The sequence below is a fragment of the Acomys minous genome (assembly GCF_964271855.1).
Source record: "Acomys minous genome assembly, chromosome: 15".
Lineage (NCBI taxonomy): Eukaryota > Metazoa > Chordata > Mammalia > Rodentia > Muridae > Acomys > Acomys minous.
This window is the reverse complement of record NC_140497.1, coordinates 61,188,929-61,214,122: the sequence shown is the minus strand read 5'-3', so window position 1 is coordinate 61,214,122 and position 25,194 is coordinate 61,188,929. Positions and strand designations below refer to the sequence as shown.

Here is a 25,194-nt window from a genome sequence, read left to right as displayed (position 1 = left end):
TGCGCTACATACACAGATACTCCCGTAGATGATCTCAGTAGCCCCGAGCCTCTTTCTTCCTCCCCTCCAAATCACAACCTCACATGTTAAGCCCTGCCACTGCCGACGGCCTATCTAGCCAATAAAACAAAAGTAAATTTGGAGCAGTGGAGTCCTCACACCCACATCCACGCTCAGGCATTTCCATCACCGGTTATAGGAGCCTTTGAACACTCACACCCACCTCACTCACACACTGTCTTTTAAGATGAGCTTCAGCGGGGGAATCTTTCAACCCTCCGATCGGAATTTCATTAACAAACAGCAAATGCAGAAAAAAAATAAATAAATGAAAAGTGTTCGAAAGGAACCTAAAATTGTCTCATACCGGCCTGGCCCCCTGCTTTCGTTGTTCCTTGTTTGTACATTCTGTGTCTGAAAGAAAACAGCTTTTCATTTAATTGGGCATCGGTCCAGGTGCTTGGGTTTGGCTCACCGCCCGCAGAGCTGTGAATTCAGCCTGGCAGACCAAAGCTTTGAGAGGCGGCAACATCTAACCCAAGCCTGGTCCAAATAAGGAAGCTGAGGAAAGAGCCAGGGGCCTGCTGCTGCTCTTCCACTTCCCTCAGCCGCACCTTCCACGCGATCTTGGTGGCTAAGAGGACAGGGCTGAATGAAAAGCTCCCCAAGACTCTGAAAAGTCACCGCCTGAGCAGCAAACCTGAATAACCAGGACAGACGTAAGGTCCGACGACTTTCAGTGGTTCCCGCCTGCCCACGCTGCAGGTTTTTCAGGTCCTTGCTTGAGCGTGCACTCCCAGGCGTAAATAAACGTGCAATCAGCACCCGCATCAGCCAGCAGGCTATATAAGCCGGCAGGCACCAGCTTCCCGCTGTTTCCCAGCCCCAGAGCGCGCCCAGTCTTCCACGTAAGTAGCTTTCTAAGGTCGCCCTTGAGTGCGAAGAATGAACTTGTCTAGAGATGAGCTCAAAATGCTAGAATGAAAAAAAAATTTTTTTTGATCTTTGCTTTTCTGCTGGAAAACAGTGGAGGTGAAAGGGGAAACAAAAGAGAAAATGCTTACCCCCCTCGCGCCCCGCCTTGCGTGGGGTCAGAGTAGGGCTGGGCACCAGGTCTTTTCCAAAGTGTGTGCCAGATTGTGATGAGTTTGGAGCGGAGAAGAAGCAGATAGAGGTTTGTTATTGTTTTACTGGTTTTGTCTGTTTGTTTCCATTTGCATCACCCGCGTGACTGTTATTTATTATTTCATCATTTAAATACCAATAGCTGCCGTTCTCCATCTCAGCTTTGTATCTACCAGTCAAACGTAATAGTGTTTTAGATATATATTTTGTGTTTGGTGTAAGGGGGAATGAATATCTGGATTAAGTAGTGTCTGGACTTCGAACTTGTAGGACTACATATTACCATGTCTTGTTCTCTGTGCATTTACAATAATGGAAACATCGATCCTGTTTAGAATTAAAAAAGAAACGCTGCCCGCACTCTGGTGTTTTCACAAAGTAGAGTTTTGTGATTTTTGAGCTCAAGCGGTGTCCAAGTATTCAAGGAGAAAGAATCATTAAATAGAAGCAAGAGCATATCACATATTTTAGATAAAGGGGGAGAAATGCCAGCTGTTCCATGCGGCTCCCCACAGCACAGCGTTTCTAATCCGGGGCAGGTACTGGAGGAAACATGGGCTGGGGAGATGGGAGGGAAGAGGGAAAACAGCTCCTGGAGGACTAAACATCCTGCCGAGAAAATGCATGTAGGGCACTAAGGAGGGAAACTGACAATTACGTAGTTCCTATGTTTAGGTCAGGAGTCCTATGGTGAAAGCATATGCCTATAGTCTCAGCACTTGGTAGGCTGAGGCAGGAGAATTGCCCTGAGTTTGAGGCTAGCAGAATTTCAGAGCAAGACCCTGCTTTAGAGTGTGATTTGATTCCAGGACCTTTCCCAAATATCCACCATGAACCCATCCATCATCCCCACTGCAGCATTTTTGGGGACCATGTTCCATTAGGTAGCTTTGGTTGGCCTGGAACTGTTCGAGTAGACCAGGCTGACCTGGAAACTCACAGAGATCCACTTGGGTACTAGGCTTATGATTAACGCCAACATACATCTTTATTTTTAAGGTCTTATTTCTCTTATTTTTTAATATGTTTTTACTTGAGATAGAATTTTATCACATTTCCCCTTTCTTCCCTCCAGTTAACCCCTCCTAGCTACCCTCCCTTGAGCTCACCCATATCCCTCCCACCCTTACTCACAAGTCGATACCTCTTTTTCTTTATTACTGTCTGTCCGTGTGTGTGCACACATGTGCACACGCGAGACAGCCAATAAGAGGACTCAGTTCCCATCACACACCTTGAAGCACCATGAGTGCTAAATCAAAGTTGTGCCTTGTTTTGTTTTGTTTGTTTTTGTTTTTGTTTTTATGGTGCTTAAAGCCACTAATCAAGGAGCTAACAGATCTGCAGGGCAGGAGTGATGGGCTTAACACAGCAGGCACCGCCCCCCCCCCCACCACCTGCTAATGACCAAACTGAAGCTGAGTCCCATGTTTGTAAAGGTCTTGTTCCAGTCAAGCTGGTGGTGATTAAGGGGGTTCTATGAGCAAAGATTTGGGGCCTGGGAGCAAGGAAAGATACAAGTATGTAATGAGAGGGGTGGCTAAAGACCACATAGGTTAGACCGGGAGTGGTGGCACACGCCTTTAATCCTAGCACTCGGGAGGCAGAGGCAGGTAGATTGCTGTGAGTTCGAGGCCAGCCTGATCTGCAGCAAAGGCTACACAAAGAGATCCTGTCTCGAAAAACAAAAAAACAAAACAAAACAACAACAAAAAGCATAGATTGTATGTGAACTTATCTTTAGTGGGATAACGCAGGTCAGAGGTGGCCTGGGAGAAGAGGCTTGGCCTGCAGGGGGTGGGGGTGGGGTATTGGGGGTGTTGGGGGGTGTTGGGGGGCGTAGGGAGGTGTTACCAAGAGACAGATGGGATCTGGGGCTGATGGATATATTCCCTTCCTTTTGGTAGTTTTGAAACCCAGGCTGGCTTCAAATTTACAGCAATCCTCCTGCATCACCCCTCTAGCGGTCCCCCCAGGAGACACTAGGCAGGCTCTATCTATCAGTATAGAGTTAGGGCAGCCCCAGGCAAAAGCGTGAGCGGGTGACACTTGTCTTCCTGACTTGTACAATTCCTACTGTCTTTCCCTTCCTCCTCACACCTGTGTGGATGCAGGTGTTAGTGTGGGAGTGGTGATGGAGCCACAGGGCCCCACTCAGCCTGCCCTGACTCACTGCCTGTGTTTCAGATCGTGTCCATCTGTGCTAGTTCCGACATCTCACTCTCCTCAGAGATTTGTTTACCCACCTTTGGCAAACCAGTCAAAGTTTGATGTTAATAGACGTAATTGCTTAATGAACCCTGGGTTATTAAATAGCTTCTAACAAGATAACCTTATCTGGGAGTTCTTTGAAATGTTTTTCTCTTTCTCTCTTTCTTTTTTGCTGCTGTTGTTGCTTTGTTGTTTGTTTGAGTTGGGGTCTAGTGTAGTAGCCCCGCTGGCCTCACTTTTGATAAGTAGCAGGGGCTGCCCTTGAACTCATGATCCTCTGCCCCTACCTCTTGAGTCCTGAGATTATAGGCTTGTGCCATAACACCAGCTTTGAAATGCTATATAAATATAATTATCACTTTAATTTCAAAGCAAGCAATTAGGAAAATCACTTTCAGGTAAAAAATATATAATCCCTACTCGTCAGAATTAATTCCAAACAACTGAGAGAAAGAATATCAAGATTGGGCTGGAGAGGTGGAGAGGTCCTGAGTTCAATTCCCAGCAACCACATGGTAGCTCACAACCATCTATAATGTGATCTGATGCCCTCTTCTGGCATGCAGGTGTACATGCAGGCAGAACATTGTATACATAATAATAAATTTTTAAAAAATCTTTAAAAATACATTAAAAAAAAAGAATACAAAGATTATAGGTTTTCAGTCTCACCTTAGAGGTACTGTCTAAGACTGTGTTGCTAAATTGCCTTTTCTGAATTAGATAGTTCTGTTCAAGGAGGACCAGGGACAGAGGTGAAGATAAACTCTACTCTGAAGCCCAGAAAAATAACCTCTCAGAATAGACTAGGCTGTGAGCATCAAGGTAGAAGCCAAAGTGCTTCCTGCCATTTAGAGTTCATGAAAGAAAAAAAAAAAAGCTTTTAGACAAGCAATGGGTTCACATGGCTGGCAAAACCCCTGTGTAGAAGTGACAGAGTTTCTTCCTCTGAAGAGTTTCTTTGAACACATCTTCTTCACCATATTTCTAAGCTCTGTGTAGAAAAGCTTATTTCAAAGGTCGCTTGGACTCTTGTTTTTAATGGCTGTGCTGTAAACCTGGATTAAGTTTTTTCAAACACCGATGAGTTCCTGGGTCTTCCAAAGTGCTGAGTGAATGGGGCAGCAGAGGGGAGAAATGTGGCCTGGTGGGATGCACAGAGCACCAGCCCATCGGTTAAAAACCAGTGTGGAAGGACCACCTTCTTGCCTGCTTGCCGAGGGCACGCTAGTGGGGAGCAGATTTGACAGATAAGCCCCATTGTGCAGATGAAAGATTCCTCCTAGTTCAGATAGCAAAATCTCCTGGATCACAGCCCTTGGACTTCAGTTAGTCCCAGTGTAGGTTTGTCATTCGTTTTTGTTGTTGTTGTTATTGTTGTTGTTGTTGAGGTAGGGTTTCTCTGGGTAGCCTTGGCTGTGTTGGACTCACTTTGTAGACCAGGCTGGCCTTGAACTCACAGCGATCCGCCTGCCTCTGCCTCCCAGAGTGCTAGGGGTACAGGAGGGCACCAGTGTGCCGGGCTGTAGGTTTGCTGTTCTAATGTTGTTAATCCCAGGCATGTGTGAAATTTGGAGTGAGTGAGATATGACCAAGCAGGAGCAAGTTTGCCCATGCCTTTCAGTTGCCCAGTAAGTTCTTGCATTGATCCTCAGCAAGACTTGAATAGTCTCCCACAGACCCCAGCACAGACCGCAGAGTTGGGCACAGAGCTCAGAGAGAGGCATGGCGGACCTGTTTTCTTAGCTGAGATGCAATTTTAAGGCAGACCCAAAGATTAAAAGCCTTAATTGGGTTTTAAAAATGTATTCTTTTTTATGTATATTATTGTGGGGTGGGGGTGCACATTCCACAGCGTGTGTGTGTGTGTGTGTGTGTGTGTGTGTGTGTGTGTGTGTGTGTGTGTGGTGTGGTAAGAAGACACCTTGGAGCTGGTTCTCTCCTGCTGTAAGGAATACTGAGGACCCAACTCATATGGTCAGGCTTGGCAGCAAATGCCCTTGCTTGCTGAGCCATCTTGAAGGCCTATAAGGGGATTATAAGTAACTGCCTCTTTCCTGTTGAAAACACCTGGCTGGAGCAATACATTATGTGATCATCTTTGAATAAAACCCATGCAAGTTCAAGAGAGCAAGTTAATTTCCCTGGGATTTTTAGCATTGAGCTTATATCTGCTGCACTCAGGTTCCCTGAAGGAAGCCCCATACTTATACTGAGAGAAAGAGAACCGCTATTCACATCACCCTTACAAAAAGAAATTCAGACTAAGTGTAGGGGGCTTAAGGAGCTATTCCTCGCAAGGTTGAGTTACTCTTGTTTGTTTCAGGTAATTGCTAGCTTATTGCAATTGAAGTGATTTCCAAAATAAAGATGTTAGGTTTACCTGTTTTCCATGTTTCTGATACTTCAGCAGTTTTTGTAAAATGTGACCAAACATGAAAACCCTGCCAGTTTGTTTACACGTGAGCTGGCCTGTCCTCATATGGTGGAAACAAACAAAAAACTCCAAGTCGGTTCTAATCTAAGAACGCTAAGCAGGAAACTGATGATAGTTACTCTGGCCACTGGATCTAGACAGATCTAGATGGACCTGGATGGAAATTTCCTGGAATTCTTAAGCTCATCACAGATCTGCTTACATAGTGTAGACTTTGTTGATGTGTTTCCATTTCCTGCCTGTGTGGCTTCTCCCTAAGGAGATTTACATAAACGGCCCCTCCACACTGTCCAACTTCCTAGCGTACCAGCTGCTGGGAATGAAGTCTGTTATATAAAAAAAATAAGGGATGCTGGGAGCGCCTATCAGTCCATTAAGCATTTCTCTCACTCTTCATCCTTTGCGAAGGGAGGAGGGTAGCTTGAGGATGCTGGAACTTACAAAGCAGGAGTGGAGGGGCCAAGAGGCTCCCTGTCACTTGCTCACTCAATTGTGTTCAGAGTTCAGATTCAAAAGAGCTTACTGATGATTGGACAGCCTCAGGGCCAGAGCTGTTAAGAAGCTGCAAGAGGACCTGCTGGCTAAGAGAAGACTAAACTTCATTTCTGCTGGGAGGCACGGGGTCCAGCAGCTAGCTACTCACTTTGGCCTTCAAGGAAAAAGTCCAAGGTCAGGGATGGTTGTGGGCCACTGTGCAGTGAACATTGCATGCCATGAAGTATCCCCGGATATGCAAAACAGATACATAGGTAAGTTCTAGGAAATAGACTGACCACCAGTAGTCTTCCAGTTGTTATGTGTTTATTCATTTGTTCATTCTATTTGGCCTTATATTAACATTCATTAACTACTGGCTGGAGAGGTGGCTTAGCGGTTAAGGTCACTGGCTGCTCTTCCAAAGGACACAGGTTCAATTCCCACCAGGACCCACATGGTGGCTCACAAGTGTCTGTAACTCCAGTTCCAGAAGATCTGAATCTTTTGGGGGGGCCTCTTTGGGCCCCAGGTCCACACATGGTGTACAGAGAGACATTCAGGCAAAACATCTATACACACAAACCAAAATAAAACCTCATTGACTCAATGCACACAAACCCCTTTATATAGTGTTCACAGTTTGTAGTTCATAGATATCTCGTTGAATCCTGCAAAAATGTCATGGGATAGCTGAGGTAGGGTGACAGCAATGGCAGAACCAGTTATGGAGGGTCACACCAAGTGTGAGCTGTCCAAAGTCAAATGGAGATTAAATCACAGAGCTTAAAGACCTCTTGGAGCACCAGCCAGCATCTTTCTGCTACATGTCCGAAGGCTAGAGAAATGCTCTTCTGACCCAAGCAGAACTTTCTAGTGTATCTGCCCTCTTAGGTTCCTTTGTGATGTCAATGACTAGACCAAATTAGTTTTATATCCTCTATATATAGACTATATATAACTGGCTGAACACCTGTTCATAAAAACAACTCGATTGTGCGGGGGGTGGGGGGGTGGGGGCGGGGCAAAGTAAGACCCATATAATTGAGTATCCTGGCAACAGGCAGCTTGGGTAGGTGGACTTCGGCATAATTCAGCATTGTACAAGGTGCTAGTGGTGTGCTGCTTTTTTTGTTGCCTAACCATGGTCATAAGATAAGGATAGTAGTTGGATCGTATAAAGTAATAATTAAAGTGTGCTTGGGCAAGGGCGTAACTCCATTTGCCAAAGAGTCCTCCCTGGACTTTTCAAAATGGACAAACTATCTGGAGAAGCATCCTTGCTCTCTTTAGGCAGAGTGCAATGACCTAAGGGAGTGCGGGCTGAGCCCTTATCCTCCCATCTGCAAGACCATGGGCCCCGAGCTACTAATTCTTACCATGTAATTTTGGCTTGAGTGAGAATACCGTGGAACCAGCATAGATTCTCAGAATAAGCCAATAAATCACGGCAACATGCCCCCAGAATTACAAATTGCAGAACAACTTCCAGCGTCAAGCAATGAGACAGAATGTTTTCTGAAAGACACTCTAATTTTTAATAATTGAAAGTGACCAAATGGCTTCAGCACACAAGGCAGGCTTATCGATTTCATTCTCCATAGTCCATGTGTAACTTACCTTTATTATATCTCTTAATTACTAAATGATTTCTGTCAACCACTTTTACGGTTTGGTCGTCTTTATACTTTCATGTGACAAATACATTGCAAGCTGTTGATCTAATGAAGATAATTAATAATTTTATAAACAAATTTAATTTGAGAATTAAATGAGCAACCAAATTCAGTAACATACTTGAAAACATATAAAGAAATTCATTAGCTTACATTTCGTTGTATTTGGGACAATTTTTTTTTTCATTACAAACTACAGAAAGTTGATTTGTTTATTTGTTTCCAAACTTGGTCATACCAATTTTTTTTTTCTTTAATGGTTCTCTTTAGGAAATATGAGAATTTTGTTTCATGAAAATCTCTAACTGTTGAGTTAAATATCAAATATTTGTAAAGATGAGATTTGATCATTTTGCATATTTTACAGATAGCACCCTTCTTTTATTCTCTGGTCTGAAATTCCCTGAGGATGCCTGTATGATCCTCCAGGATGAAATGTTTTGGGGCCCTTTGTTTATATTTGGAGGCAGGACTAACTCTCTTTGATGTAATGGATATTTGTATTTACTAAGTGTTAGCACACAGTGCTTTCAGTCCCACAGCAAGCAGAGACCCCGAGCCAGCTTTCCTCTTCCTCCCGCACAAATATCTGTCAACTCCAAAAGAAGCAAACGCTCAGGAAATGTGAAGCAGCCATGGAACATCAACTTACCTTTAACTGCAGATCTTCAGTCTTACGCTTCCTGTATCTTGCTAATCCAAAAAAAAAAAACACAGCTCCATAGGCGCTCTGGCCCCATACCTAAAGGACACATCCAATAGCTACTAAGGGGACCAGATGCCCTAGTTGGCTTGGGATGTGTTCACTGTGCCCTATTGTAGAGGTGTGCTTATTAAGAATATCCCTTTTACACATAAGTGTTCTAGCTTAGGTGACAAATTATATGGCTGCCTTAATTTCACAGGCTGAATATTAAAAAAAGATACCTGGTGTTAGAGTGTTTCATGGGCCATGCAGCAGTTCTTTGGAAAAGGAGTTTGGTGCAGTGTAGTCATCCAGTCAAGGCCTCTGTAGGCCTCAGACTGGGTCTCTTGCTCCCATCAGTGGCTCCAATAGTAAACTAACATTAAGAAAGACTGTGGTCGTTGGCAATCTATACCACGCAGATCACCAGGAACCCAGAAGAGAGAGCATCTCAGAAGCCCCTGGCCCCAAACCTTCCTTTTGTGGATGAAGACATAATTATAGTCCTGTGGAAATGTGTGCCATCTTCCACTCTTCCGAACTGTCTCACAAGAATCATCATCACTGGCCACAGCTGGAGCGGACAGACAAGGAGCAGAGTTTTCGGACCCACTGTACTGTGAAGAGATCCAAGTTTCAAATAAGTTAAAGGACGTAGCCCAAGGTCCTATGAGGACCTGGGGTGTGGGGAGGTGGGCAGTGGAGTTTGACATGGAACTGATCTCTGGCTCCCTGCCAGTGTCCTGCCCACCATTCCTTACTAGTTACTCTTTTCACTCGGTGAGAAGGATTGAAATGTGTCTTCTACAATCTCTCCGATCCAGATGCCTCTCTCTGTAATGAGTGCTACAGAATCAAAAGCCCTGGTGTCTGCTTTTCTCGAGTTGCCATGAACCCTCACTGAGGCTAGCTTGCCCTTATCTGATAGTGCCACTTGGGGGCTTGCTAAAAGAAAGTGACACAGAGCTGTAACTTGTGCCCGTCTCTTGGATGTCTTGGATAGGATGAGAAGGAGAGGAAAATACAAAGAGTCCTGGCCTTTTCATTAGCACCTACTACTAATAGCATAATTAGCCACGTCTCAGGCAGCCTGTATCCACGCTCTTCCTCCTCTGTCCCTCTTTATCCCATTCATGACGCAGCACAGCCTTAATGGTTATTTTTCTGTCAGGAGGAAGGAAGGGATACTTCTTGAAGCGAAAACAAATTCCAATCAGAATCCACAAAACACCGGGCAACGTTCCGGGGGCCAAGTCTAGCTACTGGTCTCATCACAATTGTGCTATAAACCCCCAAATCTTCAAAAGTGTCTTGCAAGTCCCATCAATATCTCTACCAAAACCTCATTTCCCAAGCCAGCTTTTAATTAAAATGGACTTTTTAGAAAAGCATTTGCTTTTCCAAATAAGTGAATGGCGTCACAGGGGAGCAGATCAACAGGCTAATTTTCTTTGATAGTTGCAACCATACAGTGCTTTTTTTTTTTTAAAGCTCTGCCCCCTGTTGTGAGTCAGCCTGGGAGTCTACCCTCAGCTCATATTCCTTCCCGAGAAAGCTTTTCTGAGTTCATGAACATCGTTGTAAAAGGCAGACTGCTTACATGTGCAGATCTCCCTCTCTCTCTCTCTCTCTCTCTCTCTCTCTCTGTCGCCTATTTAGTTCCAAAAAGATTGGCTGAACTCACCACATGTTTCACAGCACTCTCAGAGGAGCCTAAAGCTTTATTGTGATTTTTCACTATCCTTCGGTGCTTCACATACAAGATGGAAACAGCTAGGCAGGCAGCAGGCTCTCGATGGAAAGAACTCGGTGTCTGTGAGAAGAACTGTATGTTAAGGGTCAGCTAACGACGGGCTCACGGCTGGAAGTCATTCCCAGACACCCACCGCTCCGGCAGCTTTTCATAACATCTTCCTGTTTCCTGGAGAGGATGAAGAAAAATCTAAACCATTGCAACATAAACGTCAGAAACTTCCTCTATCGATTCGATAAGAATGTACGACCTAGGGATGAAGTGGCAGCAACAAAGCCGAGCCGCTCTCATCAAAGGCAAGCGGTGTGGTGCACTCTGTTCTGTTGACTGCAGCAACTTGTTCCCATTTGTACGCCATGTTCTTCACCAGTGGCATCTTTCAGCCATGTCTGCACCAATGAGAGAGGAGCACGTGAGGTAGAAGAGCCAACCTAGCTGGTGGTGTGAGCCGATTTTCCCTGCCCATCACTGGGCTGGGTCAAAGCTGTGTCTGGTTGCCAAAGTTAAGAAACATGCCACAGGCAGATGGGGCGTTGCCTCCCTTCAGGTCCTGCAGCCTCACTCAGTCCTGCTTTGCCTTCTACACAACCACCCAACAAGGGTCATCTGTTCACTCGGCTGCTCGGCACTGTGCGCATGTGGTGTGGTAGTTAAGATTACTGTGGATTGTGGCTGGGCGTGGTGACGCACGCCTTTAATCCCAGCACTTGGGAGGCAGAGGCAGGCTGACCGCTGTGAGTTCCAGGCTAGCCTGGTCTACAAAGTGAGTCCAGGACAGCCAAGGCTACTCGGAGAAACCCTGTCTCGGAAAACAAAAACAAAAACAAACAGAGGTTAGTGTGGATGGAGAAGCCAGGCTTTCTGGGTTCAAGGCTCCACTCTGTCACTTAAGAGACTTGCGATTTGAAGTATCCAAGTGATGCTCCGTCCCCATTTAACATCTTGCCATAGAACTATTGGAATTACAGATGCATGTCAATGCATCAGCCTTTGGGGTAAGAAATGGAGCCTGGGGATAGAACTTAGGTCAATAGGCCCCCCTATTTTTATCTGGCCCCCCACCCCCACCCTTCTTCCATCCTATGCATACAGCCTCATTAATAAAAGGGAAGAAAAAGAAAGCAAGGGAACAGTGGGGAGAAATGAGCTGAAGTTTTTTTTTAAAAGTAAAAGTATCAACACCAAAAGACAAACCAACGTGTAACCAACAGAAGGTGAGGGGTCCTCACCCCACTTGACAGTGTCCAGATCTTCCATCAACATCTCCTCACAATGAAGCTGCACCCACAGCATCTGACTTGACAGTGTCCAGATCTTCCATCAACATCTCCTCACAATGAAGCTGCACCCACAACTTTTGATTTTTGAAGGAAGGGCTCTCATTTCCACCACTGGACTTTACCATTCCAGAAAGACTGAAGAAGACAGACTGTAACCCAGAGAAAGTGAACCGTAGAAACAGCTCTCTCCAGGTGTCCGAGCAGGAGATGGATAGCTTGCTGAACCCTTAGTTTCCATCCAGTTAGAGAGTGGTGGCATACCACGCAAGAAGCACTTCAGAGTTGTGCGCAATGCCTTCGAACACAGCACGGGAGGTTAGCCCAACACTGAGTCGGGTGAGGTGTGTAACGCTGTATCTCCTCTTTATAGGGGTGAGCAAGGCGAGCTTTCCAGTGCTTAGAACTTGAGATTTCAAAGTATTTAATTTTTTTTACTATATTAACTCCAGTGTGTGTGTGTGTGTGTGTGTGTGTGTGTGTGTGTGTGTGTGTACATCTGCACAGATGTGTATGTGCATGTTCATGTGTGAGTACAAGTATGTGTGCCCTCATACACACATGTGGGGGTCAGAGGACAATCTCAAGTTATATTCTTTGGGTAATTCCTGTCTTGTCTTTGAGATGGTGTACTCACAGGCCTAGAACTTCAGCAAGTAGAGTAGACTAGCGGGAGAGCAAGCCTATAGGGTTCTGCCTGTTTCCACACCGTCCCCCCCCCCATCTTGCCATTGCCAGGATTACAAGTATGTACCACAACATCTGGCTTTTTATATGGATTCTGGGGATTTGAACTCAAGTCCTCACACTTGGCAGCAGACACTTTCCCAACAGAGTCATCTTCCTATTTTGTTCTCAATTCTGCTATATTTCTTAGAGCAGCAGGATTTCTAAGGCAAGAAGAAAGGAAACATAAATTAAGAAATATTGGGAAGCAGCAAGCTGAATCAGGAAGAGCACAGGGCCTTTATGAAAGCTCGGAAAATGCAGAACTAAGAAAGAAAAAGGCAGCACTTATATTTTTAAGACCTGGGTTACCCAATGACAGACGGCCAACTCTGTGGCAAGTCCAAAATATCAGATCCCCAGCACGCTGTCACCTCTGTGTGGTATACCTTGCAGGGACGAGGCTCTTGGTGTGGTCACCAGCAACCATCTAGAATAGCATGGATTCAGACGAAGGAGGCATTTCAGTCTCTCAGTCTTGAGTCATAGAAAGCATGTTCTAGAATAGTGTGCATGCGTGCCTGTCAGTGTGAGTTAGCGGTTCTGCCTGTGTTGTAGCTGTTGCACTGGTCAAGAGTGAAGATCTCCAATCTTACAGGGTATACTTGGACAAGATCCCCAAGTGACCTGAACTTCAACTTCTCCATCTGTCAAATGGTGCCAGTATGAAGCTCTAAAGGGGTGCATTCGGTTGCCTCTGTTGATTAATGTCAAGGAAACACAAGGGTTTTAAAAAGAGAAGTCTGCATGAGTGTCACCCAGAGGCCAAGGGAGTGAGGCTGGGGCCACCACAGAAAGTCAGCAATGGCCCAAGCCATGTTGGCAAGCATCTTCAGTCCTTAGGACACCAATTCTTCACTAAAGGTGGCGGAGGACTATGTTACAGCCAAAGAGGCAGATGCATGATTCAGTGCTAGCCTGGAATTTGTGACATCCATACAGCGTAATATGGGGGCATACATTAACCTTGATGCTCACAAAATGATAAACTGACGTTTCTCCATCTAGCTAAATAAAAGGCAAAGTTTTCAGCCCCCCGCCCCCCACTCCCCTGACCCTGCAGACAAGCCAATTAGACAAGTTACAGTTTCTTGACTGCAAAACAAAACCAATCCCACTATGGTTTCAGAAAGGGGGTTTTGAGTAAAACTAAAATGACAGAAAAACCAGGGCTCAGCACATGATGACCATCCTGCAGTCCAGTCTAATAGTCTCTCCCCACTTTCTGTCCTTCCCCTTCCCACCTGTCCCTTAGTGTCCATCTAGGGCCTGATATTTGCTCATTGCATGTGGTAATTTACTAACTCATTTTGTAAGTGCAAAGTCAAGTCCTGACTTCCAAGAGCTCTGGAAGTCTTACTTTTAGTCATATATGCTACAGGGAAGAGTTCCCTCGTAACTAGCTTTCCAGCCATTTTTCATCATTCTTCTGGTCACCAGTGAAAGCAACTCAGCTAGCTTGGAGACAAAGTCTAAACCCTAAAAAAAGAAAATACTTCAAATCCCATTCCGGGCTGAAACAGGAAATACTTTTACACAGTAAGTAGTAATCAGATGGGCCTTTAAACCTACGAGGTCACACAAGCTGGGGATGAAAATAGGTCAAAGAGGTTTAGATAGACAAGAGCTCACAGCTTCTGGCAAAAATTAAGGTTGACAGTGCACGTGGTGGTGAGGCGGCAGAGAGGTGGGACATTGTTGCAACTCAAAGGGGAGTTTTCCTGGAGAACTTTGGGAGAAGATGTTGCTTTTACCCTGTAAAGAGAAACAGTTGCACATCATGTAAGCCAGGAGGTCCAGACCTCATAATCGCTCTAAAGAACTCCCTTCATGGGGCTTCAGAAGGTGGGCATGAGAGTGTGTCTGCAACTCCTGGCACTGCCGAAGAAATAAAATTATTCTTAAAAATTAAAACTGATCTTTCTAACTTACTTCCCTAAATTCATCTCAGCTTACCATCTACTTAAATGTTGAGATGACACATAGCCAAGAACAGGTAGCTACATCACAGGAATTTCTAACCGCTTACAGTTAATTTCAGTAATTAAATTGCAAGATATGACAATAGTTGAAACACTCCTCTCCATGTCTCATTCCAGAGGTGCAGGTGCGGAGTAGGCCTAGACATAGTGCAAGGTGGAGGCAGGAGGCTCAGAAAATCAAAATCATTAGCGACTATGTAGCAAGCCTGAGACCCTGCTTTAGGAAGGAAAAAAAAGAAAGAAAGAAAAAGAAAAAGAATCTACCACTGGAGTAGGTTGATGGGGGGAATTTCTTTCTCTCTTGATTGGGTATTAGTAGCATTACAGAGAAGTCATGGTTCTAGGAGAGGAAGAGGGTGTTTAATAAGGTAGCCAATGCTTACGAATTTGTAGCACTTTGAGTGAGCTAGTTAATACAGGTAGATAGACTCAAAGCAAAGGACCATGGGCTATAAAGCCGTTTGAACCACTGATATAGGGGGAAAAAAGCCAGCTGTTTTCATTTAACCTCTCAAAAAGGCTTGTGCAATGTGGCTTCCCCAACCACAAAAGAAAAATACAGTGACAGGACAGACTACTCTTCAAAGTGTTTCATAAGATGTGAACAACCGCAGCAGTAAAAGTTGGGGTCAAGATTCAAGTTTAAATGGCTTCAAAATAGTTCTTAGGTTTTTTTTGTATCTGAAATTGTTTAGACTATCTTCAGAGAAACTTCTCAACAGTTTCCTTATTTCCTGACTGGAAACAGGTGAGAACCTTTACAAGGTCAACATTACCAGGGCAGTTTGATTTATACAGTAAGAGAGAGAGAAAGAAACAAGGCTAACAGCAAATGTTTGCCAACCAGGGAGGGTTGAAATAATAGAGCCTGAGCTCTGCACAGCGGCAACAAACAAATCTAATGGTTTCATCCCTGTAGCTAGAAGCCAAGTGCACTTGCTTAGTGTCCCTTGGGGAGCTAGGTGCTGTCGAAGGGCCCTCCCACAATCTCCTTAGCAGCTAACCAAGGCTGATGGTCTTTGCCGACTCAGCCTAGGAGTCCTTTAAAGTCAACCAGGACCTCTCCTGTATAACCCCACACAGTTTGGTAACAGAAAGCCACAGACATCTAATAAAACAAAACGCGCTTGATTCCACAAAGCAGCATCACCAGCCAATCAGTTATATATCAGTAGTTACAAAAAGACAGGAAAGCATGTCTGAGTCAGGTTCTGCAGTGTGATATTTTTCAAGGCCCCGAGGTTCTGGTGGAAGAACCAGCATGGCTTTATCAATTGAGCTGGGCGGAAACCTCTCCAGGGCAAGAAATAAAACCAGAGGCAGCCATCACCGCTGCTGTATTCTTTAAGTTGACAGTTTGGACAGTGGGGCAGCTTAGGCTGGGATTAACATCTGACTGGAAACACACCCCTTAAAAATGTCAACAAGCCCCTTCCTGCATCCACACTGTTAACCCTCCTAAGTCTCTCCCACTAACCTGGCTTGCCAAAAGGGGGCTAGCAGAGCCCCGGCCTGGAGCCAGTGCTCAGTATTTGCACCATAAAGTTCTGGCAAAGCCCTGGGTCCTTTGACCCAGTGTGATGACTTCTCCAGAGAGTGTGTGTCATAAAAAGGGAGGACGGGTACTAACAGAAAAGGTATTTCTGCCCTCGTGGGCCCCTGTTGCCTTGGTACAGAGACAGGGATCCTTGGTACAGTTTTTAACTTAAGAAACATCTAGTTCCCTGAAAGTGATTTGACGGTGACTCGGCAAATGATTAGAGCCCCAGTCTCACGTAGTTGCAAAGCTTCTGGTCGCGTTGTAAATCTCTTCAAGGCAACTGGAGGAGAGGTAAAGATACGTACTTAGCAAGTAGGAAGTGTAAGTCACAGGTGAAAAGGTTGTGAGCAGTGAGCGCCTTATCCAGGTAGCTCACCCCCAGGCCCAACCCACATCAAACCTGCTCAGGAATCTGCTCGGGATTTTTGCAATTGTTTCTTAAGGCAACAAACCAGGGTGATTCCCCGTACTTCTGCTTGGCTCTTACGTCAGCAAGCCTGTGAGGAATCTACAGCCAAGAGAATCTCGAAGATCAACTTTCTCTACCTCCGCAGTCTTAACTGGGGGGCGTAGGGGGCTGCTAGTTTTCTTAGCCCCAAGTCTGAAGCTGCTTAGGTGTGACGGGGAACACCGCAGGAAGGTCAGAGCAACTTTTGTCTTTAAAGTGAAGACCTGCAAGAGACCTTGCAGCCGGAGGTGGACCTAGTTTCCTATGACAGTTGATTTCGATCCTGCTTAATTGGGCAGGTTTGGGAAGATATCACTCCCAAACAGGAGAACACAGTAAGGTGGCCTCTTGGGATGGAGGGCAGGCAATAGATAGCAAATCTGGGGTTCAGCGACAGCTCCAACCCCCCACCTCCCCACCCCACCCCCACCCCCGGCATGCACGTGGCTCAGCCTCCTCCACTCTGTTTTACCCGATTATCTCTGTCCTTCCATTTCCCTCTCTGTACATTGGAAAGAGCCTTAACGTGTCATCTAAAATTTTATAGGTGTTATTTGTGACTATGTGGGCAATCTGAATTCACCTCTGTGATTTTAATGTGCTTCAGACTTTCTACGGTACGTGTTATTTTGTGATCAGGAAAAAAGTGTTAACTCTTTTTTTTTTTTTTTTTTTAAGAAGTGTGGCCTCCACTCCCCAATTTGTGCCGTGGGCATCTCTTCCCTGAAAGTGTGCAGTGTCCAGTGCTCCCTAGTGAGGCCCGCACGTGCTAGCCCGCAGCCGAGGAGGGGTGTGGCGGCGGCCCGGGAGGCGTGCCCACGGCCCAGGAGCCCAGCCCCTCGTGTGTCCTCAGTTCCCCGGGCAGCACCAGATCACCGGAGGCAGCTTTTTAGGTGCTTCCTTTACTGTCCTTTCGTAGTGGCAGCCGCGAGGTGTCTTCTTCCTCTTTTCCGTCCTAGGCCAGGTTGGGGACGGTTCCAGGGAGGGCGCCCGCGAGCTCTGCAGCCCGCAGCGCGGGCGGGAGGGGACAGGCGGACTCGCTTACGGGGGACTTTTGCTTCCTTCGCAGACGCACCCGAACCATGTCGGCGGAGACTGCGAGTGGCCCCACGGAGGACCAGGTGGAGATCCTGGAGTACAACTTCAACAAGGTCAACAAGCACCCGGACCCCACCACGCTGTGCCTCATCGCAGCCGAGGCGGGCCTCACGGAGGAGGAGACGCAGGTGAGTCCCCAATCCTAGAGCATTCTCGGGGACTGGTGTGGAGTCCCCGTGCCTCCTGCTGGCCTCCATCATATGGACCCCAGTCCCTGCATCACTCCTCAATTCCCTGGGCGCCCAGTCCGCCTCCACCCCAACTCCATCCCACTGCCACCCTCCTTCTGGCTTTCCTCTGCCTCCCGGAGCCGGGTTCATGCTTTCTCCTTCGGTGGTGGGAGCATCTCGTCCGCACTCCTTTCGGTTTCCCAGCTCAGTAACTCATCCCTCTGCGTTGGAGAGCTTCAGGAAGGCTTACTCACATCCAGGGTGTCACAGTTTGCGGGGACTTTGGAGCGATCAGCTTTCTATTCGGCCGGGGGTGGGGTGGGGTCGGAGTGGGGAGGACGTTCGGAGACCGGGGACTGGACCTACCAGGGTCATTAAGCTACTCTTCCCGCCACTTCGTGGTGATGCACCTAACGGGCACTTTGCTATCCTCTGGTTCGGGTTTTGTTGTTGTTGGTTTTTTTTTTGTTTTGTTTTGTTTTTTGTTGTTGTTTTTTTTACTAATCCTCTGATTCTGAGGCTTAGAGTCTTTCTCTGGAGTTTTCCAAGAAGGTAGCACTCTGACGCTAGGGCCGCAGCATACGACTCCCTAGCACGATGATAATTGTCTATTTGTAAAATCCCATTATCCTGAAAATTGCTTAGATCGAAGTACCGCCTGGCGCAGTGTTGGCTAACTTTCCCTCCAATCCGGTCTAAACTCTGACTTCCCTTTGGTCCCTTTGGTCACGGAAAGATGAGATTTGTTCTTCATGATAAACTATTTGGGAGCCGATCCTGCCTCTTTCAAAGCACCTTGCACCTCTCTACTCTGAACCTGGGATGTTCTTATCCCTCCCAGTTAATAGACTGGAGGGGGAAGGGGCTTTGTCCTCTCTTTACCCTGCTCAGCTGAAGCTTAAAAGCTTGTAATGACTGCTCTCTGGGGTCCTGAGCCCTAAGTCCCAGATGATCCTTACTAAACCGGGGTAACTTGGAGAATTTACTCCGAGATAATCCTCTCCGGCCCAGATCAAACAGAAAGGCTATCTAACCAGAATCAGAACCCAACAGAAGATGATCTATTGTAACCCAACTCCTATTTCTTGCGACACATGAAAAGGCAAGCTGTTGGGAGTATTAGCATTTTAAAACCCACGCTACATTTAAGGATCATAAAGATGTCTCATGTTTTAAGAACTGGGCTAAATATATATCGAGGACACAGTACCAACCAGGGATCTAACCCTCTTTCAGCCTCCAAGTCTGTGAGATAGAAGAGTCTTGTTTCTCTGTTACTCACCATCATGTGTGAATGTGTGGTGCTGGAGATCAAAGCTGGGAGAGTCTTGACCACGCTAAGCAACGCTGTACCACTGGGCTATGCCACCAGCCCCATGCTGACCTTTGGAGTGATAGATACTTGCCATGTATTGTTTCGGGCACTGGCTGAGTGTACCGCCACTTACTCTGTCCCTGTCTTAAGAGAGAAAGCACAGCAAAGGAACTGATGCATAGAAAGTTTAAGTGGCCCAAACTCCAGCCAGAGCAGTATGGTTTCGTGTTGTAAACTCTGGGCCTCTATCCTGGTCTCAATGCTAGCCTCTAGCTGTTCCTGCACAGAGGTTAGAAACAACTGTAGGGGGCGGTAGGGGAAGGGAGGACAGAAAGATCAGTTTACTCGTGCATTAAGCAATGGTCCTTTTATCGGTTGCTAATCTTACCTGCTATTAGAGAATGTCAGTGAAATCTAGTGGGGGCTGGGAGAAAGGGCATTTGCCTTTTAGAGATCATCCAATGCAGAAATCTGTGCGGCAGGGGTGTCTGCCCAGGGTAGCTCTTCAGTCTTGCCTCTTCTGCCATCCTCAAATGAAGAAATGGTGCGGCGGGCCTGACAAGAGTGGGTGTGGGTGAGTCAGCCTCATGGGAGGGCCTGGCTTCCTCTTCCTGCCGTGGGCCAACACCTTTTTCCTCCAGAGGCCTGCTGCAGCTCAGCTTACCCTCTTATCTTCCTGTCTAGGCCTGCAGAGAAGTACCTAGAACCCAGAGCATAGCGAGTTTCAGGACCCAGGCTTCTGCTTGCCCTGTCATTTCTTGTTGGCCTGGGGCCCATCCCCCGTCCTCTTCCCGCTCCACACACCACCTTCATGTGCACTGGCACATATGAAAGTGATTCATAATCTTCTTTGATGTTTACAGTTTGAAAGATGTCTTCTACTAAAGGAAACATGCCTTTGGCAGATACTGAGTCCAGTGATGAGATTGCAAACATAAGACAATTGCATTCATTGGATCTTTAAGGCTGCTTAATAGAACTCTGGTTGCTGGTTCTCAGCCATGTGTGATATCCGCTGTCAGCACAGCCCAGCCTCTCTTCTTTACTAGTGTGGTCCTTTCCCAGCCAAAATGATATTCATCACGTAGGCCAGAATCTACCCTGACATGTCCCTCGCCCCCTTTTAGAGTGTGATATAGACAGTATTTCCTTTGTCAGTCCAAGCTGGCCATGAACTCACAATCCTCCTGCCTCAGCCTGCTAGCTGTTGAGGCATCACAACACCCAGCATCACATTCCTCCCTAAAACAAGTATTGTATAAGTAAAAAAAGAAATACACATGATGCACACTTGAGAGAGAGTTGCCTATTCATACTGTTGACACTTGGCAAAGGTGACAAAGACTAGAGGCAGAAGCAGTCTGGCCAGGGACTTTTATAGACCTGTTTTTCTTTTCTCCCCCTCACTCTACACAAAATGGGTAAAATACCAACATCCTAATAAGGTTTGAGGGAGGCACATCTCAGAAAATGGTGTGAAAAGCCAGTCATCATGTTTGTGAGTCACAAGTGCAACTGCAGACCTCCGTGTAGCAGCCTCACTATCGAACCAAATTCTCTGCTATGGGAAGGTACCTGCAGGAACTCAGTGGGCAGTGAGAGAGCCTCTGAGTCAGAGACCTTCTTAAATTGCACTTAAATTGGGGTCCTCAAAGGAGTTTTTCCTCATTACTAGTACTGTGTGTATTTAAGTTAAGTGAAATTTAAGTTAAAGAAAACCCCACAGAATCCCATTCCCTGCGTCTTTTATGGTCTGAAAGTCCATGTGAAGGGGGCTAGGAACACTCCTTGGTTTTCACCCTGAGAGGCTGCGATGATAATACAATACTCTTCATACACACCCTCTGGGGCACACACACACACACTTACGTACAGTGTAGTTGGCAGTGTTTCTTGAAGAAGTTCCCAGTGTTTTTTTTTTTTTTTTAAATCTCTTTTTGCTGTTCTGGACTTGTTCCCAGAATCCAGTGTTTTCAGTTGCTGCATGTTTATCGGTGGGATAAGACCTCTAGAGGCCTCCCTCTGAAGAGAATGAAATGCTAGTTGTTAGAAAGGAGGACAAGAACAATGTTTGGCCCCAACCCCTCCCAACCCTAAGGTCCAATTATCATCTGTTCACTCAGAGTAAAGAAATGTCCATTAGTGAGGAGGGGTAATGAGGGCAGCAGGGGGTAGATATCTTTCCCAGGGGATGGCTGCAACAAAGGGGAGAGAGACACACACACACAAAGCCAGGTGGAAAATTAGGATTTACAGGAGTCAGTGCTACAAGACCCAGGGCTAGACGGGAAAGAAGCTAGCAAGAGTGCGCTTCGTTAGCAGCAGCTGCTGGACTGAATTACCATGTATACTCTCTACTGACAAGAAATATACCTTCAGAAAGCAACGAGCTTTTCTTGCACCTCTACCCATCCCTCAGTACCAGGCCTCCATTTGTTAAGCGTTTGGAGTGTACCTTGCAAATTCCCAAATATGGTCCAGGTCAAAGCTATTTGGGGTAATGATGTTGAGGGCAGACAGCGTTCTGTGCTCGAAGATGCGGGTGGCGCTTTTGAATGAGGCCAGCTGAACCACTTTGTCTTAAATGAGTCCTGATAGAAAGTGAGGTTTTTTTTTTCTCTCTCTCTCCTGTTTTAATTAGTCTTTAAAATGCTGCTGCTTATTCAAGCTCTAGTCTCTGGAAATGCTATTTAATCAGCACTTGCAGCTTTGAAAAACCCCCACGGTTAGCTCATTAATGAAGCTGACGCATGCTGCTCTCTAACCAGACCCAGGCTTGACTGAACACACACAAACACAGATTAAAAGAAGAAAATGTGCCCACTCTTCACAATCCCGTCATGTGAGCACCCTCTTCTTGACGTTAGTGATGCCCATGGGGATGGGGCCCATTCAGTAGGGTGCTTGCCTAGCATGCACAAGCCATGGGTTCCAGGTTCAGATAAACCAGGCACCATGAACCCCTGTAGCCCCAGTGTTTGGGATATAGAAGCAGGAAGCCCAAAGGTTCAAGGTCTCCAAGATGCATAATGAGGTCAAGGCTAGCTTGTGCTACATGGGCCTGTTTCAAAAGCAATAACAGGGTAAGAAACGGGAAAAAAGAATGGTGATTCCCAAGAGTGAAATGAGGGCTCTAGGTTGCAAGTCCCGAAGAGAATGCTTTCCTCTGATGCTCGGACCCCTTGGCTTCCTGTTGCTTTTCTGGGCTGCCGCCCCTGATAAGGGAGGAGAGACAACTGCTCCTGGTGCTGGGGTCAGGCTGAGCCTCAGTAGGTAAACTCTGCAGGTGGCTAGAGTGAATCCTGACACAGTCCATGCTCGACCCACTAAGTGTTGCTGGCAGCCTTTCTTAGTCCCGGAGCCTCAAGCAATTTCCTGAGTGACAGTCTGGCCCAGCACTCACTTTTTAGAGACTCTTCTGTCCTGCGGTGGTGGTTCTTTTCCTTCTTCTTCTTCTCCTCCTCCTCTTCCTCCTTCTCCCTCTCCTCCCTCTCCCCTCCTCCTCCTCCCCCTCCTCCTTCTCCTCTTCCTCCTCCTCCCTCTCCTTTTGAGACAGTGTTTCTTTCTGTAGCCCTGGCTGTCCTGGATTCGCTTTGTAGACCAGGCTGGTTTTGAACTCACAGAGATCCGCCTGCCTCTGCCTCCCGAGTGCTGGGATTAAAGGCTTGCGCCACCATGCTGGGCTGTGGTTCACATTCTTTTCTTGGGCTTACACTCAACTCTCCTCTGGCTCCTTAGCTCTCAGGAGAGACCAGCTCTTCTCCAGTAAGGCCCAGCCTACTTATCGTGGGGCTGAAAGGAATGCTGAACAGCCGTTTCCCACCAGACCACCTCTGTCAGGGCACCCCCAGTGCTGCTGTATTACAGTACCGTTGCCTCTACATCCTTCCTGCCCTTCCACGTCCTTACCCCTAGACTAGGTAAACCTTAGGAAGCTCACAAAGGATGCTAAAGGCTGCCAAAGCTTACCTTACAGATGAGCTGAGTGACTGGCACTATTCTTAGGGAGCTTCTTGCAGCTAGTTGATGACAGTAGAGGTGACTATTAGCTGTGCCTGCACTGTCACCTCCCCTAGCAACTTGACCAACTAGACCAGAACTATGTAATCTGACCGTTATTGATGTACTCTGTGACCCCTGGGATGCCAGGCTCAAGGTCTCATCAGCTCTTCCTGGAGGAGAGGAGCCGGCTACTTCTGTTTCCTCAACAGGGCCTCTTCCAAGTTGGTTTCTTTAAATCCCAGTTTCCAGCTGACCTCCTGGTTCAGCTCTAGTCTTATTCCCTGGCACAGTTCTCCTAATCCCATCACCCTCGGGGCTCTCAATCCAAAGCAACATTGTTAGGTAGCCGATTGATTGGTTGAGTGTGTGCCACACCACTTTACAGCTTACAGAAATGTCTTAGGCCTCCCTTAGTACCATTCTAGAAGCATCTGATTGAGACCTCCCCAAAATTGATGTTGACATCGGTAAGGGGTACATATTCAGGTGACCCTGAGCCGGACAATTCTGAGTCATGGGTCAACCCACTGCACTTCTCTCTCTCTCTGCTTAACATGGATTCTTAAGGAGCACTGGTCCAAAGTTGCCTAGTGCTTAGCTACCAGCCGTTTACTGAACAAAAATTTACCAGGATGGTACTGATGAACAAAGCCCATGCTGACATCACGACCCATCATGAACTATCAAACCCAGAGACTAGAAATCTTCAGGGGCATCAAGGAGCTATTTCAGTTCCTTTTATTTACCCCATAAACCTTGACTAATCGGTTACATCTTGAGACTTTGTGTTAAGAGGTTAAGATACAACTACGAGAAGATGAAGACAGCCTGTGCGTTCATGGATCTTACGTTCTAGAAGAGTGTGTATGCAAGCAATTAAAGTAACCATAGATGGTGGAAGTCCTATGATGTTAGCAAAATACCAGCACAGAAAAGAATAGAGTGGTCCTGCTTAGGGTGATTAGGATGAGATATGACGGTGGGGGCGGGGAAGAGGGAGGGAGAGACAGATGAAGACTTTGGCGTGTGCAGAGTTCCTGAGGCAAGGAAGTTTGGTGTCATGGTGACAGAACCATCCTCACATCCTTTGCTTCCCAGTTGGGCCCCACAGGGTACCCTGAGGAGTGATATAGACATTTTGACTTTTTCAGTATGTGACAGAAAATGCTTCACATTTCTCTCTTTCAGAAATGGTTTAAGCAGCGCCTGGCTCAGTGGCGGCAGGCAGAAGGCTTGCCCTCGGAATGCAGATCTGTCACGGACTAGGCAGCTGGGCACCTGCCGCGTGCTCCGTGAACTCCACCTGTCCCTCCTTGCCTCAGCGTAACCAGGCTGCTTGGATGTTTCACTGCAGTGTTGAATGCCCCATTGTTTGCGCCCTGCTATTTAACACAGTGTGTGTGTGTGTGTGTGTGTGTGTGTGTGTGTGTGTGTGTGTGTTTAATGTATATAACTAAAAAAACAAAAATAACAGGATGCTAAATGCAGTTCTGTGTAAAGCTTGACTGGGGAAGGGGCGTGGCTTGCAGTTCTCTTGGGATTTTAATGAAAGATGATGATGTGGGAAAACTTCTTTTGTTTGCTTTTGACCATCATCTTCTGGTAGCAGGGCACAATGCATGCCAAGCTTCTACTGAAAAGATAACAGAACAGGCAGGGGAAACCACCTCCCGAGTCCACTTCCCTGTGTGCTTTTTCTTCTGTTTTATTTAATACACTGGTGGCTAAATGAGAACACGGGCGAATTTGAGTCATTCAAATTTTACCTGTAAGAGTTCCTTCTCTTATGGTTGTATGACCTTGGAAAGAACCCTAGGCTAGCAGCTCCATACTCCAAAGGGCACAGAAAAGCAAGTAGCTAAGAAAATGAAAATGACAGACTCTGGAATTTACTTTATTTAAATGAATTTGTTAAATTTTATTTTGCTGAATGAAACGAACTGCTTTTTGTCTCAAAAATGATATTCTAATAAAAAACAAACCAATTGTTGAAAATTCATGGAGTCTTTTTTTTTTCCTGAATAAGAAGTCTGTGAAGAAATGATGTCTGTAGGATGTCTTTCCACATCTTTGCTTTCCCAAGTGTGGCTTAGGATATAGCCCCTCAGAATTAGCCACAAGCTTGTGAGGCATGCACAATCTCAGGCCATAGGGATGACCTACAGACTCAAAGTCTGCCTTTCCCACAAGGTCCCCCAGATGAGCAACACTGTTTCAAGGGACTTCAGCCCTTAGCGTCTATTTACTGTCTCAGCACGTGAATGCCTTGAGAGCA

At 46.4% G+C, this 25,194-nt stretch overlaps 1 protein-coding gene across 4 annotated transcripts; it reads left to right on the top strand.

Annotated features, from left to right (window-relative positions):
* The first annotated feature begins 547 nt into the window (after positions 1-547).
* Positions 548-24,918, top strand: HOPX (HOP homeobox). 4 transcript variants are annotated; one of them, XM_084760523.1, is made up of 3 exons: positions 548-908; positions 17,404-17,560; positions 24,108-24,918. In XM_084760523.1, exons 2-3 carry the CDS (start codon positions 17,417-17,419, stop codon positions 24,183-24,185), a joined length of 222 nt encoding a protein of 73 aa, XP_084616649.1. In that variant the 5' UTR covers positions 548-908; positions 17,404-17,416; the 3' UTR covers positions 24,186-24,918. The 4 variants fall into 4 exon arrangements, with proteins under 4 accessions (XP_084616649.1, XP_084616652.1, XP_084616651.1 ...); XM_084760526.1 differs by lacking the exon at positions 548-908 and adding an exon at positions 985-1,174; XM_084760525.1 differs by lacking the exon at positions 548-908 and adding an exon at positions 17,073-17,227.
* The last annotated feature ends 276 nt before the right edge of the window (positions 24,919-25,194 follow it).

Excerpts from the sequence above, each read along its gene's own strand:
- HOPX (XM_084760523.1), top strand. The coding sequence starts at position 17,417 with ATGTCGGCGGAGACTGCGAGTGGCCCCACGGAGGACCAGGTGGAGATC. Across the intron at positions 17,561-24,107 it reads TCACGGAGGAGGAGACGCAG|AAATGGTTTAAGCAGCGCCT; the intron begins GTGAGTCCCCAA and ends TCTCTCTTTCAG.